The 17,305-nt window shown below is 37.2% G+C and overlaps 1 protein-coding gene across 1 annotated transcript in view; it reads right to left on the bottom strand.

Moving 5' to 3' along the window:
- Positions 1-11,777: 11,777 nt before the first annotated feature.
- LOC109238516 (two pore calcium channel protein 1A) overlaps positions 11,778-17,305 on the bottom strand; it is a 35,397-nt gene continuing 29,869 nt past the window's right edge. Inside the window, exons 18-24 of the mRNA XM_019404991.1 lie at positions 17,193-17,257; positions 16,886-16,976; positions 15,007-15,093; positions 13,273-13,353; positions 12,564-12,595; positions 12,357-12,466; positions 11,778-12,157 (exon numbers count right to left, since the gene is read on the bottom strand). Coding sequence (XP_019260536.1) covers positions 12,379-12,466; positions 12,564-12,595; positions 13,273-13,353; positions 15,007-15,093; positions 16,886-16,976; positions 17,193-17,257 — 444 coding nt within the window. The 3' untranslated portion in view covers positions 11,778-12,157; positions 12,357-12,378. The remainder of the gene's footprint in view (positions 12,158-12,356; positions 12,467-12,563; positions 12,596-13,272; positions 13,354-15,006; positions 15,094-16,885; positions 16,977-17,192; positions 17,258-17,305) is intronic.

The raw sequence follows: 17,305 nt of genomic DNA, 5'->3' as shown, positions 1-17,305 counted from the left end.
GACTTATTTAATTTGCAAGCTAATGAAGAAACATGAACAGAGGTAGGGGTAGAAACAGTTAAGCCTTGAGGGATTTTCATGAATACCTCTTCATCCAAATCACCATGGAGGAAAGCATTGTTGACATCAAGTTGATACACTACCCAATTTCTTTTAATGGCTACAGATAAAAGACATTCAATAGTTGTCAATTTAACTACATGAGAGAAGGTTTCAATAAAGTCTACCCCTTCTAACTGATTATCACCCCTAATGACCAACCTAGTTTTGTATCTTTCAACTGAACCATCAGCCCTCTAGTATGGCTTTCTTACCAGGAGGCAAAGGAAGAATATCCCAAGTATTGTTGGCTTCCAAAGCTTGAAATTCTTTCATCATAACCTCCTGCCAAGCAGGATTGGAGGCAGCTTGATGGTAAAATTGTGGTTCTTGCAAGCAAAGATCAGAGGTTGAAGGAACCTTAGAACTAGAAACAAAGGAGCAAACATAATCATCAAGGTAGGAAGGAGAATTGTGAGTTCTTAGAGATCTTCTCAGAACAGGAGAAAGAGCATGAGAAGGAGAGGAAGGACTAATAGTATTGCTAGGCAAATAAGAAGGATTAGGAGAGCTAGGAGGAGAACTACTATTGTTAGGATGACTAACAGGAGTTGGAGAAGAAGGAAAGACTGAAGAAGGGGTAACAACAGAAGGAGGAAATAAATGAGTAGAATCAGGAGAAGAGTAAGGAAATACAGTTTCATGAAAAATAATATCCCTGGAGTGGAAAACACTGGAATTGGATAATGACAGTAGTTTATAACTCTTCTTCCCAGCACTGTACCCAAGAAAGATAGAAGGAATGGATCTTGACTTGAATTTGTCTCTATATGGTTTAGGGACTGCAGCAAAACAAAGGCAACCAAATGCCCTAAAGTGAGTGACAGAAGGAGCAGCACCATAAAGTAACTCAAAGGGAGTTTTGTTATTTAGCAAAGGTGAGGGAAACCTATTAATGAGGTAAGTGGCAGTCAAGATACACTCACCCCAATATTTAACAGGGAGTTTGGACTGAAATAGAAGTGCCCTAACAGTTTCAAGAAGGTGTTTATGTTTCCTCTCCACAACACCATTTTGTTGTGGTGTATGTGGACAGGAGGTTTGGTGTAAAATCCCATGAGCAGAGAAGAAGGACTGAGCTGCTGAGCTAGAACCCAGCTCAAAAGCATTATCAGACCTTACTACTTTGACCAAGGCATCAAATTGAGTTCTAATCATTTGCACAAAGGATTGTAACAAGGTAAAAGCATTTCTCTTTGAAGATAGTAAAAGAGTCCAGGTAGCTCTAGAGAAATCATCCACAATAGTCATGAAATATTTGAACCCATTATATGTTTGTGTGTGATAGGGTCCCCAAAGATCTATATGTATTAGTTGAAAAGGAGAAGCGGAATGTATTTTACTCTCAGGAAATGGATGTCTTTGTTGCCTAGCCATGGGGCAAATAGGACACAAGAATGTTTGTTTCTTTGGCAGTTTATCAGACAAGAATGGGGACTTCATTTTATTAAAGGGCATGGGTCCAAGCCTCAAGTGCCAAGAATGGTCAAAAGACAACTCAGGAGATTGGATAGCAGAAGAAACATCAGCATTCACAGATACAGAAGATGCAAGATTAGAAGTAGAACTACTGCTCTTATTCAAATCATATAAAGTGGAGGCAGTAATGGTATTTACAAATGAAGGATGAAAATTAGACTCAGAAGTAGCAAGATTTGCAGGATTGAGAATGTAGATCCCATTCTGAAGACTACCAAGACCCACTGTCTTCTTCAGAGAAGGGCCCTGCAAAACACAAGCAATAGAAGAAAAATAAGCCAAACAATTCAGCTGTAAAACTAGTTGAGCAAGAGAAATGAGATTATACTGGAAGGAAGGCACTAAGAGAACATGAGTAAGAGATATTTTAGAGGACAGGGTAAGAGTACCTGTACAAGTCACCTTTACCTTATAACCATTTGGTAAAGTGACAAGATAAGGTAAGACTAGAGGTTTAATGTCAGTTAGAAAAGAAGAGTTTGGGGTCATGTGATGAGTTGCCCCTGAATCTATGATCCAAGTGCTATCTTCTACCCTAGAAAAATTGCAAGCAAGCAGACCACAAGATTTGAAATCAGGATTACCTATCAGACCTGCAAAATTAGCAGAACCAGCAGAAATCTCTTGTGATGTTCCAGAAGCTCGAGAATGCAGAAGGCTCAGCAATTGATCAAATTGTCCTTGGTTATACTATAATTCCCACCATCAGATTGAACTATTTTGGTATCACCAGCAGAATTTTCAGAATGTCCAACAGGTGGAATATCAGACACTTGAGCAAATGCTGCAGTCCGTTTGAACTTAGTCTGAAAACTAGAAGGGTAACCATGAAGCTTGTAGCATTTCTCAATCTGATGACCAGGCTTCTTGCAATAACGACAAGCAATGTTGTTATTTCTGGAAGGGTCAAAACTAGCTCTTTGAGTGTCAAAATTAACTCTTTGAGAGTATGGCTTCTGAACACCAGCAGAGAAAGCAGTAGAATCAGAACTAAGAGAAGGCACATTAGCTTGAACACTAGACTGGCTCTCATCATTAACAAGCATCGAGTACACACTATCTACATCAGTAGAGGCTTCTTCATAAGTATGTTCCTCCTAATAGTGAAATATGATTCGTTCAAACCCATTAGAAATTGATGAACCTTCTGTTCTTCATCTAACCTTTGGTAGGTATCTTTGCACCCACAAACACAATTAGGATATGATACAGAAAAGGAAAGCTCATCCCAAAGCTTTCTAATTCTATTAAAATATGATGAAATGCTTGATGAACCTTGGCTAATCGAGGAAATTTCCTTACGAATCTGAAAAATCTTAATTCCACTAGCTTGACCAAATCTGCGCTCAATCTCCTTCCAAAGTTTCTCAGCACTTTCAGTGTACATCACAGTCTCCCTAATCTCCCTATCCAAACTATTCAGAATCCAAGCCACAACCATGTCGTTACACCTAATCCAAGGTTCGAGTAAAGGAGAGGTGGAATTAGGTCGTGCGACTGTTCCATTGATCAGGCCTAGCTTATTCTTGCATGAAAGTCCTAATAACATTCCTCGACGCCAACTTCCATAGCCAGTGCCATCAAAGGTTGTGGTGACCAAAATTGTACCAGGTGAATCAGAAGGAAGTAGATATAGTGGAGATGAAGGCGTTACAGCAGAATTATCAGTTACACCAAAACTACTAGATATATCTTCGACAGTCGAACCTGTAGCAAAGGTAATTACAGGAGAATTCGATATGAATCAAAAATTAGGGTTTCAAATTAGGAGAAAAAGTACCAGATCTGCCTCAAATCTCTAAAGAACAAAAGCTTTAACAGAAATCAAACCAGATAACAGCCGAAAAGTTTACCGAAATCTCAGAAATAGAAAAGACACCAGAAAATTGAGTAGATCGCCGGAAAAATTGAAACTCCTCCGAAATCAAAATGCGAACAGGTCTGACGAAATCGTAAATCAAAATTCATCGATGTGTAACGTAACTAACGCGATTAGCTCATCCCGCGGCTCTGATACCATGTTAACAAGTGAATCTGGAGAAAAATTCCACAGCAATGAGTAGATGAAGAACTATAGGATAGAGAGAGAGAGAGAGTTCGGAGAAAATTGTAAAAATCTATTATTACTCAAATCTGTACAACTAATACAAATGGGTCTCTCATATGTACATGATAACATTGGGCCTCTCACTTAATGGGCCTCAATAAGAATAACATAATTACAACAGATGGGCTGGCCCATCTTGACTACTTAATACTACTAACTTTACTATCTTTAATACTACTAACTTCAGCTCCAACAGAAAGGGGGAATTTTAACGTTCGAACCTTGCAGCAGGGCGCAGGCAAAAACTTGGTATTTAAATGAAGGGTAGAGGGGCGGGCCAGTATCCACAAAGTTTGGAACCGTGCGCCACTGGCCCTCGAGGTTTTCTCAGTTATCAAAAAACATTTATCTTCACAAACTAGTGATACATTTACGAGGAGGAAAAATGAGTAACATTGAAAAAATATATGAAGATCATAAGGAAAAACGCGGAAGTTTGGTTCCAAATACCTTCACTCTGTTAAGAAAACTTTTCCAGTAGAGATGGAAGCCTTCATATGATATTGGAAATAAAAATGTGTATCACAAGAATTAAAAGAGTAACACCCTGCAGAAGACAGTTTGAAAGGAAAGTCAGCGAAGCCAGGAAGAATAATGTAAGCTAGCCAGCTATACACAGATCTCTAGTGCTAATGTTTTTACATTTTACACCAGTCTCTTATAAGTCACCAAAGAAATGCCTCTTCATAAGATACTATACCTCGCCAAGTACATATATAGCTTTAGTAATATATGCGTCCAAAGTAGGCCGCTATTACTTAATAATGGACCAATGACTTTTCCTCGTCTGGGAAACCAGTAAGCAACAAGAATAAGAATGAAAAGGAAGAAGCTCATGGCGCATATATAATAGAACTGTCTATACTTTTCGTGTAATGATAATTCATGAGCCATGGCTTTAAGCATGAATTGAAGGGGAAGTTCTTAATTTCACATTTTCAAGCTTCCTACAGCAAAGTGATTTCAGTTCCATGCAGAAGCAAATAAGAACTCATGAATTAAGGCTAGCTCTTAAAGTAATAAAATTCACCATAAATTAGGAAATTCAGAACCATCCATCGTTTTGTTTATATAATAGATTAGCTTCTAGCTTTAGATACCAAAGAAGAGTCTAAATATAAACCAGCTTCCAAACCTTACTTCGTATATAAGGGACTCGGTACGATTCAAGTATATGGCAGCTCTCCTAGTAGTAATAATCTCTGTTAACGCTGAAAACACCACAATGGTTTCTGAGCAAAATGAAATAGAAAACCAATGAAAGTACAATCATTAGTTCTTACATCCGAAGAACAAGTCAATTTAACACGCAGAAAGAAAAATTGAACCAGGAATAGGCAGTAAGGTAAATGTACAAACCTCAAGGAAGTTTAAAATGACTAGTGCAAGGGAATTAAAAGTCCCGATAACTAAATGAAAATCTGTAAACATGAAGTACAATGGTGCTGCCTTTTCAAAGCTCGATCCCTCAATAATTTCCTCTGGCAGACCAACGCCATGCATCCTCAGCCTGCGTGCATGTATAACTCACTGAATTAATTACTCACCTAATATTACTTAACAGAAAACATCAACAAATTTCGAGTCCATTACTCAAATAGTCACTGAACTATCCCAAATTATCTCCTAAAGTTACTTTTCTTTCGTTTGTAACAACAAAGTCACTGAACTATGTCTATTGCACTCAGAAAGTCACTCAACTAGATTTTCCAAATTTTGAATTGCCAAATACCTATTATACCCTCAAGATTATAAACATTTATCTTCTTTTTATTATTTTTAAACTTTTTAATATTGTAATCTTTTTCCTTTTAATTTATATGGACTTACCTATAGAATAAATAAATATTATTTATAAATTAAAAAACTAAAAAGTACTGAGCATGGTAAAAAAAATTAATTAGAATAATTTGTTAGTAATAATAATTATAGTATTAACAACAAAAGTTCAAAAATTTATTTACACAATTCAGAATGAAAGAAAATAAAGGTTGTAAAATATATATTTTATGCACGTAATATAAAAATAATTATTCAAATAAGGTATTTTTACAATATACATTATATATTCTTGAAAATTATNTTATATTACGTGCATGGAATATATATTTTACAACCTTTATTTTCTTTTATTCTGAATTGTATAAATAAATTTTTGTATTTTTGTTGTTAATACTAAAATTATTATTACTAATAAATTATTCTAATTTATTTTTTTTACTATACTCATTATTTTATTATTCCAACATTATATATGCTTAAATACTTTTTATTTTTTAAATTTGTAAATAATATTTATTTATTCTATAGGCAAGTCCATAATATAAATTAAAAAGGGAAAAATTATAATATTAAAATGTTTAAAAATAATAAAAAAATAAATGTTTATAATTTAGAGGGTAAAATAGGTATTTGGCAATCCAAAATTTGGAAAATCTAGTTGAGTGACCTTCTGAGTGTAATAGACATAGTTCAGTGACTTTGTTGTTACAAACGAAAGAAAAGTGACTTTAGAAGATAATTTGAGATAGTTCAGTGACCATTTGAGTAATGGACCCACAAATTTCAGTGCAAATGTTAAGAAAGTGGACCTTGAACCTAACTTAACCATGTAAAGTGTCAGATGCGGATGCAATGATGTTTTCAGTACCTTCTACATGGAGCACAAAATTTATGTGAGAAATTACTAAAATTTTAACAAATACTAAATTTTTAACCTATAATTACAAATATTGCAATAGATTCAGTGGTGATAAAATAAATATTTGAACTCATTAAATTTTAACCCTGGATCCACCTTTACAGATTTTCCAAGACATCATGTAAGGAGACAAACGCGATACCTCTACTAATTGATGTGGGACACTCAACACGCTCAAGACTGGATATTTAGAGCTTGGAGAACATAACTTGAGGTCCAACACTGAGAAACACAATAACAAGGATGAATCTAGGTTTTGGGTATGCGAACAAGTCCTACAATGGCACCTGGAAAGATTGGGAAGCTACATATATAAGATGTATGGATACTCGTAATAATGTGAGACATTTTAGAAAAAACTGTGCGGGCTTGGCCCAAAGCAGACAATATCACACCATCTTAATATAGTATCTTTGGGCCGATTTAGCCTAACAACTTGTATCAGAGCCGCCGATGGTTTGGCGGGACGAGTAAGAAAAAATGATAGACTGATGGTGTAAGGCTCGCTTTACCATGCCAGGGCATCTTGGAGATGCATGCGCACAAAAAGAAGCTAGCTTTACGCTTCAGCGGCCATAAATGCTCGATTATGTGGGTGATAGTGACGTGACATACAATGAATCGAAAAAATTGACCCGTGGATCGTGGTAATGGGCCACGTGGAACTTAGTTCGAGGGGAAGACCTGTGGATCGTGGTTACGCACCTTGTGGAACTTAGTTCAAGGGGAAGAGATTGTTGGGTATGCGAACAAAGTCCTACATTGGTAGTTAAAAAGATTGAGAAGCGACATATAAGGTGTAGGGATACCCTTAATGGTGAGAGACCTATTAGGAAAAATTGTGCGGGTTTAGCCCAAAGCACAAAATATCACACGTTGTTAAGTGTATCTTTAGGCTGACTTAGCCCAATAGTGGTAAGATTAACAAGTAAATGGTTTCAGTGAACGGAAAAAGTTTGATATTGAAGCTGTAAAGTGATGCATAAGCTTAACACACTCTGACTTGGGTTCTCACTCAAATGGAGGGAGACATTGCTAGGCAGCTTTTGGAGTTTAGAAGATAATCTCTGTTATTGCAATCTTTGTGATGAGGAACAATTTCTTGAATTTAATTTGTTGATTGACTTTCACTTAAACCAAAGTAAACACCGTTAAGATAGCTTCACACATATTATGAGAGGCTAGCATGTGGCTTATAATTGTTAAAAGGAAAAAGGGCCAAAATTGTCCCTAAACTATTGGAAATAGAGCAATTTTGTCCTCCATTACATTTTGGCGTCAAAAATGTCCTGCCGTTGACAAACCAGCTCACTTATACCCTCAAAACTAACGGTTACTCCACATAGGCACAAAGCATCTGAAAAATATTATTTTTGGCTGAATTGGATCTCCACATAGGATAGATATTATCTTCTTTTAATTTTGGAGGATAATCATAATTATTCGAACTACTCCAAAAATCACCATTGTTGATGTTTATCCACCAAGACGCCACCAGGCACTCTCTTTTATTTCATCTTCTCTTCCTTGCACGAATCATCAATTAATACAAGAAAAAAGGGGCAGCAACCTAGGCGGAAAAAGATGACTCTCGCCAGAAAGGCCTCGTCCAGATCTAAAGGTTTTCCAGTAGGTTTTTGTGCTGAGGGCGATACTGCCAGCCAGATCTGAAGCTTTTCTACAAAGAAATTTAAGGTCTTAAAAATGGGTTTAGAGTGTAGCTCATTGGTATAGACGTATAGTGTTTTAGAGGTGCTGGAGCAGATCGACACCTTCAATGTTCTGGTGGACTATTAATAATGAAAGGTTACCTTTTTCAGCAGAACAACTCTGTGGCGATGAGGTGTCTTATTGTAGTGGGTGTTATTTCTTTGTTTTTCATCTATATCTGTGGGTAGGGCGGGCGTGAGTGGCTCACTGGGTTATTCAATACCATTTTTAGGACGAAGGAGATGCCAGATGAATGGAGATGGAGAACGATGATTCCGTTGTATAAGAACAAGGGGGATGTTCAAAATTGTAACAACTATCGGGGTTGTCACAATCCAAGTTCGCCCTTCGTGAACATGTCGTGAACGCACATAGTCCCTACGACTAGGTAAGCCTAACAATTGTGGAAAAAGTAACAAATGCAGAAAAACTAATAAAAAACCGAAGATAACAAATATAAAAGTGTTTAAGATGTCGCTTGGCATATACAATACAAAATCTCAAAACCGAACAACTCCCAAAATCCGGAATCCCATGAATCACAAGCTATGAATACAACAACATGCTCTAACTCCGGAATGTCTAAATCAAAAGAAAAGATAGAAGGGCTATCACTAAAAGAGAGAATGGAAAGGGACTCCTCGGTCTGCGGATGCGGCAGAGATACCTCGAAGTCTCTGGAGAATCGCCTCGCCTCAAGGGTAGTAGGGATGGGTCGAAGTACCTTGATATGCACACGAAAAACATGTGCAGGAAAGGGCATGAGTACACCACAGCGGTACCCTGAAAGTGCCAAGCCTAACCTGGTCGAATAGTGACGAGGAAGGTCAGGCTCTACCGGTCATATACAATAATATATAAGGAAAAGAAGCAGTATTAAAGTAACACAGGGTAATAAGAGTAGCAACAACTACAACAGAGACAAATAATTACAGAAGGAATACAGCTCAACACAGATATAACAACCGTGGATCACCCAGGATACCCTCCTGTAGTCCCCAACTATAAATATCCAGTGGATATCCCGGGTGTCGTCCCGTAGTCCAACTCATAATGCGCTGCGGATCTCCCGGAATACCACATCCGTAGTCCCAAATGTAAATACTCAGTACTGGGGAAATCTGCCAGGTGCAGTCCCGTAATTCCAATTTAAATGTGCAGAGGGATCTCCCGGAATACTACATGCGTAGTCCCAAATAAACAAGCAAGGGGGGATCTCCCGGGATATCGCCCGTAGTCCCAAAGTAAACACACAGCAGCTACACGAAAAATATTCAATTCAATCAAATCTCATACCAAGGTAAAATAGGTATATCTAGCCTAGCATGCTGCACAAAAATCAAATAAGGCAGTTTGAGCAAGTAAAGCAGTTAAGTCACTGAGACATGCTTTCCTAAGCTAACAGTAGGCTTAAATTGCAATTAGTAAAAACAGGGAAGAAAGCGCAGTTATAGTTACTTAATGAAAACAGGATTTGCAACAATTAGCACATGTATGCACTTGTCACCTCACGTACAAGGCATTTCATATATCACAGTACCAATTCCTAAGGGAAGTTCCCCCATACAAGGTTAGGCAAGCCACTTACGTCGAATCAACTCAATCAACTCAATACCACGTTCTTGCCACGAGTATCCGACTCCAAATGGCCCAATCCGAAACACCTAGGTGAAAATCTCTCCCAAAATCGCCAATCTCGAGCTCCCAAATCAATTTCTAAGGTTTTGAGACTAGACCCTCGTTTATGCCCTTTTTCTGACCAGTGGAACCGCATCTGCGGCTCTAGGACCGCACCTGCGGTCCCGCTTCTACGTAGATCAAGTCGCACCTGTGACTTTTTATTAAACAGCAATTTCCGCACCTGCGACCTCCCTTCCGGAGATGCAATACCGCTTCTACGGTGCCTGGGCCGCATCTGCGGCCAAATCCAATCCCGCCTCAGACCGTACCTGCGGTCCTTCAACCGCTTCTGCGGTGCCGCACCTACGGTCCAATACACGCAGGTGCAGTTATGACAGGTTCAGCCAACTTCATATTTCTCCTAAGTCCAATTCAACTTCCGTTAAGCACCCGAAACTCACCCGAGGCCCCGGGAACTCAACCAAACCTGCCAACCAATCCTAAAACATCATACGAACGTATTCCAACCCTCGAATCACATCAAACAACACTAAAACCACAAATCGCTCTTTTTGAATGAGGTTACTGTATGGGTCAAAATCTGACCGGACGAGAATCGGCGTGGGAAGGCGAAAAGTTACTTGAGGCAGCCGTATCCATAGAACGCTATAACGACACGCACCTCGGCCATGGCCGAAGTCATGTATTCAGAACGCTTGGGAGGCGAATTAGATGTTATGGCATTTCAAGGGGTCAACCCGTAATACAGTCAAATGATACTATGACTGTTAGGTAAAAGAGAAGACCTAGTATATAAACTAAGTGAGAAGAAGAAGAAAAGGGGCCGGAAACAGATCCACACATAGACATGCTCTCTGAGAGGAGAAGGGATCTTCATCTCTCTCTCTCGGTAGGAGGAAGAAGCAAGGAAGCTCATATCCTCAATTCATATTGTTAGTCTCACCATAACAAATGTATGGGGTTGTACCTCGTTAAAGATCGATGACCCTCTTCACCTATGTATTTTTCATGGTTGTTCAATGTTATGAAAATCATCTTCTTCTTCTTATATAATGGGAATCGATGTTATAGTTAAATCTTATGCTTGCTTTGTTCGCTTACTCATATCTTCTATCTCAGATCTAGGGTAAATTATCTTTGGCTAGAATTTACTTAAAATCTTCATATTTAATTAGTTTAACAAAAAAACTCAACACTTTTTGGTCAAAAAGTTACTTTTGATGTAATTATGTTCCTCATGATATATTATTGCATGCTTTTTTTTCCTTCTTTTTTTCTTTGCGTGGACGGTGGAACAATTTGACGACCTCAGTAGTTTATCACATTTGCTGCCATGCTTTGCACATTCTCTCGGCATGTATTTATTAGAATGATATAAAAAGCCGGCGCTGGTAAGGTAGAAAGGTGTATCCCTTTTCACTAAGACTGGGGATCTATTTCAGGGTAGTAGTTAATTTCCTTTTCACAAGGAATGTTGCAAAGGGTTGTTCACGGTTTCGTGTTTCAGCCTAATCAAGGATTGTGTTTAAATTTTATAATGACGATCGCAAAAAGTTGTTTTTGCTGAATCTTCGATTTTCAACCATTAGAACACCTCATTTATCCAAGCTTTTTTGGTGACATTCACAATTTGGTGTACATGTAAATTCTATTACATGTAGGTATATTTTGATATTTTAGTACTGCCTACTACTTTTCGGAATTATATGATCCTTCCAACCCTATAATATGATTAAAGTTAAGCTTTTCCCTCTGTGCTCCTGCAGAATTCCTTTTCTTTTTCTTAAAAATGTTTTTTTTAGACATCTTCAGCTGCGGAATCTTATAGTTCTGCTTCCGCTCTATCTAGATACATGATATATGCAACCAACCTTGTATGCTTTGATTAAAATGCTGTGAAATAAATATCCCTCCAAAATTTGTAAATTGGTACAGGCTTTTTAGCTATATTCTCCAATAAAACAAGAACAGAAAAGCATTTTGGCTATATAGCTTAAAATTCTGCACAATTGGTTCCCAAGGTTTATTTTGCATCACTTAAACAAGTAACATAAAGATATGCATCAATGAAACAATAGACTGCACAGAGTGAAATTGAAAAATTGTTGAGTACATCATGTTTTAACTTGAATGTTTGAGCAGTAGACTGAAAAACTACAAGCAAGCAACGTACAATATTGAGAAATACAGCAGCGTGTGAGTTGTTCATATGTGCGACAAGGGCATCTTTCCCTTGCATCCTGCCCCAAAGGTGTGTTTGAGTGGAGCAGCTAAAATTTTGTTTTAGGCTCGATGGAATTTATACTACAGAGCACACTACAATTCACGATACACACACATAATTAGTTGGAGATGTACATTGCAATTTCTCTTCACCACCAAAATAACTCAACTTCTGATGTCCACACGACTGCAGAAAGCTGTAATTACGGAAGCATAATAGTTAAGAGCCAACAGATTGACACCTAACATGCAAGCATATCTATCAAATTTACAATCAAAAATGTTTTTGGACATATTAGTGTATGTCCACATAATGATGAAGGATGCAATACTAAAGAAGGTTTTTGGAAAAAAAAATAATAGGATTCAAATTAAACAAAAAAAAAATGAAGTTACCAGCATGGAGAAAGGAGCAAACTTATGGATTGTCATTGGAGCATTCTGTTAGTTCAGATCTCAACATGTGATGGAGAAGGAAATCTACTCGCTGGCTCCGAGTCTTAGTGCTGTGCAATGGAAGAAGTTGTCACTCAGAAAATCAGTTACATCCTATATGCGTTAATGAAAATTTCTCATAGTTTAAAATTAGTTAATCACACATACCCAACATTACGTCGCCGCTCCCTTTTTGCATCCTGAATTATAGAAAGAGAATTCAGGTTCACAAGAGTACTTAGAAATAAAGTGTATAAATAATTGTTATTCAGCCAAGAGAACACTGTTAAGTAACGAAATCAGAGATGTAGATCTCCAAGGTTAGTACCAATTGGTTTGTTTAACGAGGACTTGGTACAAAACTAAAGGAGCAAACCAGATGGTAGGCTGTTTGAGGATTATATAGTGATGAAAGCTGAGAATACAATTTAGTATGTTACGACAACTGCTGCAGAAAAAGATGTGTAATGGTTTGTTTAAATGCAGAGAGTTGGGGGATTTAACAATAGGAGGAAGTGAGGGAAGAAGAGTGGAGAAACAGGTTTTATAGGGTAGAAACTAAATATAGCTAGAGTTTAGGTTTGCACCTAAATATTTGTTGGTGTCATTTCCATGCGCTACTACATTTAGCAATGATATTTTATCATGATTTGAAAAAAGCTTCTGTTCTTCTCCTTTTAAGAGTGGCCTATCTGGTAGCTCATGAAGGAATATTTCTCTTTCTAAGTTTGCTGGCTACAATTTTCATGAGGGTAAATAATAACAGAGCATTTCTATGATGAGCCAAGAACTCCAACAACTCACTAGAGTCTTTCAAGATGTCCCTGTCCGCAAAGGAATAGCAAGAAATATTAGTTCTGCTGTTCATAAAACTAACCTTGTCATCACCATCCACACATCTCGCTGATGCCTCTAGATCCATTTCTGCTTGAAAAGCTTCCAGGACAAATGCTACAATCTAAAAAAGTCCAAGCAAAGGTGAAGTGTTAGTTAATTGTTTCAGCACTGATACATGCTATAGGGATAGAGGATAAATACTTAGGAAAGAAGAAAGTGTCCGAACACAAAGGAAAAGCAAAACTGATAAGATCAACTATAAAAAACAAATCATTAGCTAAAAGTTTCTAAAAAATATGCAATATTACAACTTCTGTAATTTAATGAGCAGGAGTAGAACAATTAAGCTACCTTGTGTTGATATAGAATATAGTCGTACACACAAACCAGTATTACTACAAGAACAATAACAATTAGGCCTCAATCTTAAACTAGTTGGGATCAGCTGTATGAATCCTCGGTATTCATTTTGCTCCATTTGGACCCATTTCATTCCAATATTCAAATGTACCAGTATCACTACCAAGAACATAAATGTTAGGCACTTACATTCATGCATTACTTCTTACTTATATCATTATCTGTGCATACTTAACTAAGCTTCTGAGACCATGTTGACAGCCATCAGAACAAATATAGCAATTCTGAAAAAAGCAGATGCCTTATCATTTACTTCAATCTATTACTCCTAGCGCTACGATCTAAGCAGGGCTTGTTTTCTGATTGACCCATCAGGAGGGTCGCAGATGGAAAGTCTAAAGGCTAGTGATGCTAACATGGCTGGGGAAGGCCATGAAATCTCCGGAGATCTTAAAGGTCATCAAGAAAATGGCAAGTCGACTCGTGCATGAATTATCCAGTGGTGATAAATGTCCAACTTCCCAATTAATGGCTCTAAATGGGCAGTCAACTGTATAGAATTCTTTAATTACTCTGTAAGAAAAAAAAACTGGTACCTATCTGTTCTAACATTTTCTCATTTATGAAATTTTTTAAATTGAATAAATATAAAATAAATATGAAGATCCAGAAATATCAGCAGCAAAACACGGAGTTAGCTTGAATAAGACTGCATGAATATATATATATATATATATATATATATATATATATATATATATATATATGTCAGATGTCCGTTATATGGTGGGTAAACATATTTAGATTATATCTTCTCAGATGATTCATAATCTAAAGGAACTAAATCCTTTCCACTTAGGTAGGAGGAATCTTCCTGGCATGGGTTTAAAACATTTTGAGGTCAGCTTTGAGTGGTTTAACTTTTCCAAAATTCCAACTTCCGTATCAATCATGGAGAGAGAAATCAAAGGTCTTAGGAAACATCAATTCGGATACAGAATATGTCCAGTCATCAAAATAATTAGCTTCAAGGGAATTTAAAGGCACATAAATTTTGCAGACAGCAGCTCATAAACATGTTGAATCACAAATAACACAATATAACAGTCTGTTTTGTGCATTAAGAGAAGATGAGGGATCAAGAGCAGGCACATAAAACACAGATAACAAACTGGATATTGATGTAGTATACCTTCAAGTACCTAAAGATAAAAAAATGGGTAGCCACTGGTGAAGTACCCTCATTTTATGCAAACAGACACATTACCAATGTAATTATGTTATCTGGTATATTGAACTCATGGGGACTTATCTCAACAATGAAATTGACTTTTTGGTTTGCCTTTATGTTTATGAAGAGCTTCAGTGGAGGTATAGAGACCAGACTTTGCAAAGAGTAGACATGGATGCTTACCAAATTTAACAGCCACAAAACTGAGATAAGATAGAAGCTGACAAAGTAGGCATAAGTCCAGGCAGTTCCCGTTAGTTCCTTGTAGCTCTGAAATGTTAGGAAATTATTATCAGCTACTTGGACCACCCATTGTAATAAGATACCTCCTTAAATTCATCAAGTTAGGAAAGCAACTAGGTCAGAACTGTCAAAATGGCATTAATCATCAAAACTCTTTATATTAGCACGATAAAGCAAAATGCATGAAAGATGCAAAAACTGCAAATAGTTGTAACAGCTAACATCTTACTACAGGTTACTCAAAGTTAATAAGTTCCCACGATTCATTGAATCCCCAAATACATAATTTAAACTTGTAAAGAAAGTCCACTTTGTTCACATACGGGCTAATACTCAAAAAAGCACTAAGAGAAACCAAACCTATGACTTATCAAGAAAAAAGAAAAAGAAACCAGATTTGTGATATTGATAGAACGCCGGTCTTTTAAACCACAAAAAGAAGGATGAGCAATGGTGTTGGCATTTCACAAACCACGCAAACATCAGAAATTTTCCAAGTGTTTTCGACTTCCATCTCTTTGGTGAGTACTCATTAAGCAAAAAAGAGAAACACTCTCCTCTCTCCACTGTACATAATAATCACCATCTCATAGCAGAGGAAATGTTCCTGAATAACAGAAATACCTCCCGTATATGTACTTGTCAATATAAACATTATGAAAGAATCTGAGCATCAGCCTAATGGCGGGTGCTCAGCCTAATGGTCAAAATCTTAGATCAGTGTAAAACATTTGAAAACCTTACATAGTCATCTAGGATATTGCATGTCTCCAACATAACCTGATTATAGAGTTCATGAAGCAGACTTACAAGTGTCTGTCCGGGTCTACCAAAGGTTGGATCAGATACATGCTGAAATATTTGAGCATCCAACCCAAAACTTTAAAGTAATGGGTGCGGCTACGAAAATGAACATTGGGCCTAATTCAACCCTAAAAGCTAGCTCATGAGGTGAGGATTTCCCAAAACCTTATCAGAAGGGAAGGCAATGGGATACTTAACACCCCTGCCTTCCCCATGCATGGGACTGCGCATTGGTGCGTGGACAATATTAATTGGGGGCCCCATATTTGATTAAACAAAAAATAGGAATAGGTCTAGCTCTAATACAATTTTAAAGAATTTGAGCATCAAAATCCTAGAACCTTAAGCCAATTGGAGTAGTTCAGGATCATTTGAGCTCCTTTGGAAACCCTTACACAACCAATGAGGGACAAGTGTAAAGTTTTCTAACAGGTGCAGTTCTAGAACCATTATACTCTTTCGGAAATCAATCCAAGTGGTGTGTGCACTGTATAAGTGAATGCACATGGATAATTGAGATGAAAGCTTGTCTTTTGGTTTTAAGAAAATGAGAATCTTACAGACGAAAAAAGCAACATTTTCGGAAACCCTAATCCAAGTGATGTGTGCACTGTATAAGTGAATGCACATGGATGTTACTTTTTTCGTCTGTAAGATTCTCATTTTCTTAAAACCACAAGACAAGCTTTCATCTCGATTATCCAGGAGAATTTTTCCTCCAAAGGAATTAATTCACACTCTGTAAAGACAAATATCTATCACAGCATTGACGAAACACAACAAAGTTAGAATGCAGCCACTTAAGGATTGGGCTAGGCTCCAGTCACCAAAGTCATCATCCCTCATACCTATTTTTAATGTGTCCCACTGGTTCAGTAAAATATTACTTTAAAAGTATGAAAAATACAGGACTGATTTATGAATATTTCAATCATAAAAGACGACCCATACAAGTAAAAGATAGTTATTCTAAGCAGATATAGTGGTAATTGAGGAAATCCTAAAATCAGGATACCTGCATCCACACTTGCCAGTTTCCCATCACCAGTATATTGAAAAGTGTGACCATGCCATTTGGATAGTCATTGAAGTTAAAAAGCAAATAGCTTAAGACTGTCAAGAAAACAAAATTGACTTCCAAGTGGAGAACAGCACAAGAATATGCAACAAGAAAAAGGGATCTTGATATTATATGATAGATAGGATAAAATAGGTTCTTCCAGGAAGATAATTATGAAACAACAAAAAGATTATCCCCTTGTCGTTTGTTGAGAAAAATTGTCCTGTAGAATGCTCTAATTTCACCATTGACAAAAGGATACTCATTACCAGCAAGATCAGTTTGGGCTAAATTGGGGTTTCCAGTGTTGACAATCCCCCCAAAGATCTGCACAAGTTAAAAGAAGAAGCTAAGGATGAAAAGGCAGAGGAAGCA

The sequence above is a fragment of the Nicotiana attenuata genome, unplaced genomic scaffold (assembly GCF_001879085.1).
Source record: "Nicotiana attenuata strain UT unplaced genomic scaffold, NIATTr2, whole genome shotgun sequence".
NCBI classification, from domain to species: Eukaryota; Viridiplantae; Streptophyta; class Magnoliopsida; order Solanales; family Solanaceae; genus Nicotiana; species Nicotiana attenuata.
Note: the sequence above shows the minus strand (reverse complement) of the source record. Positions and strands in the feature narration are given on the sequence as shown.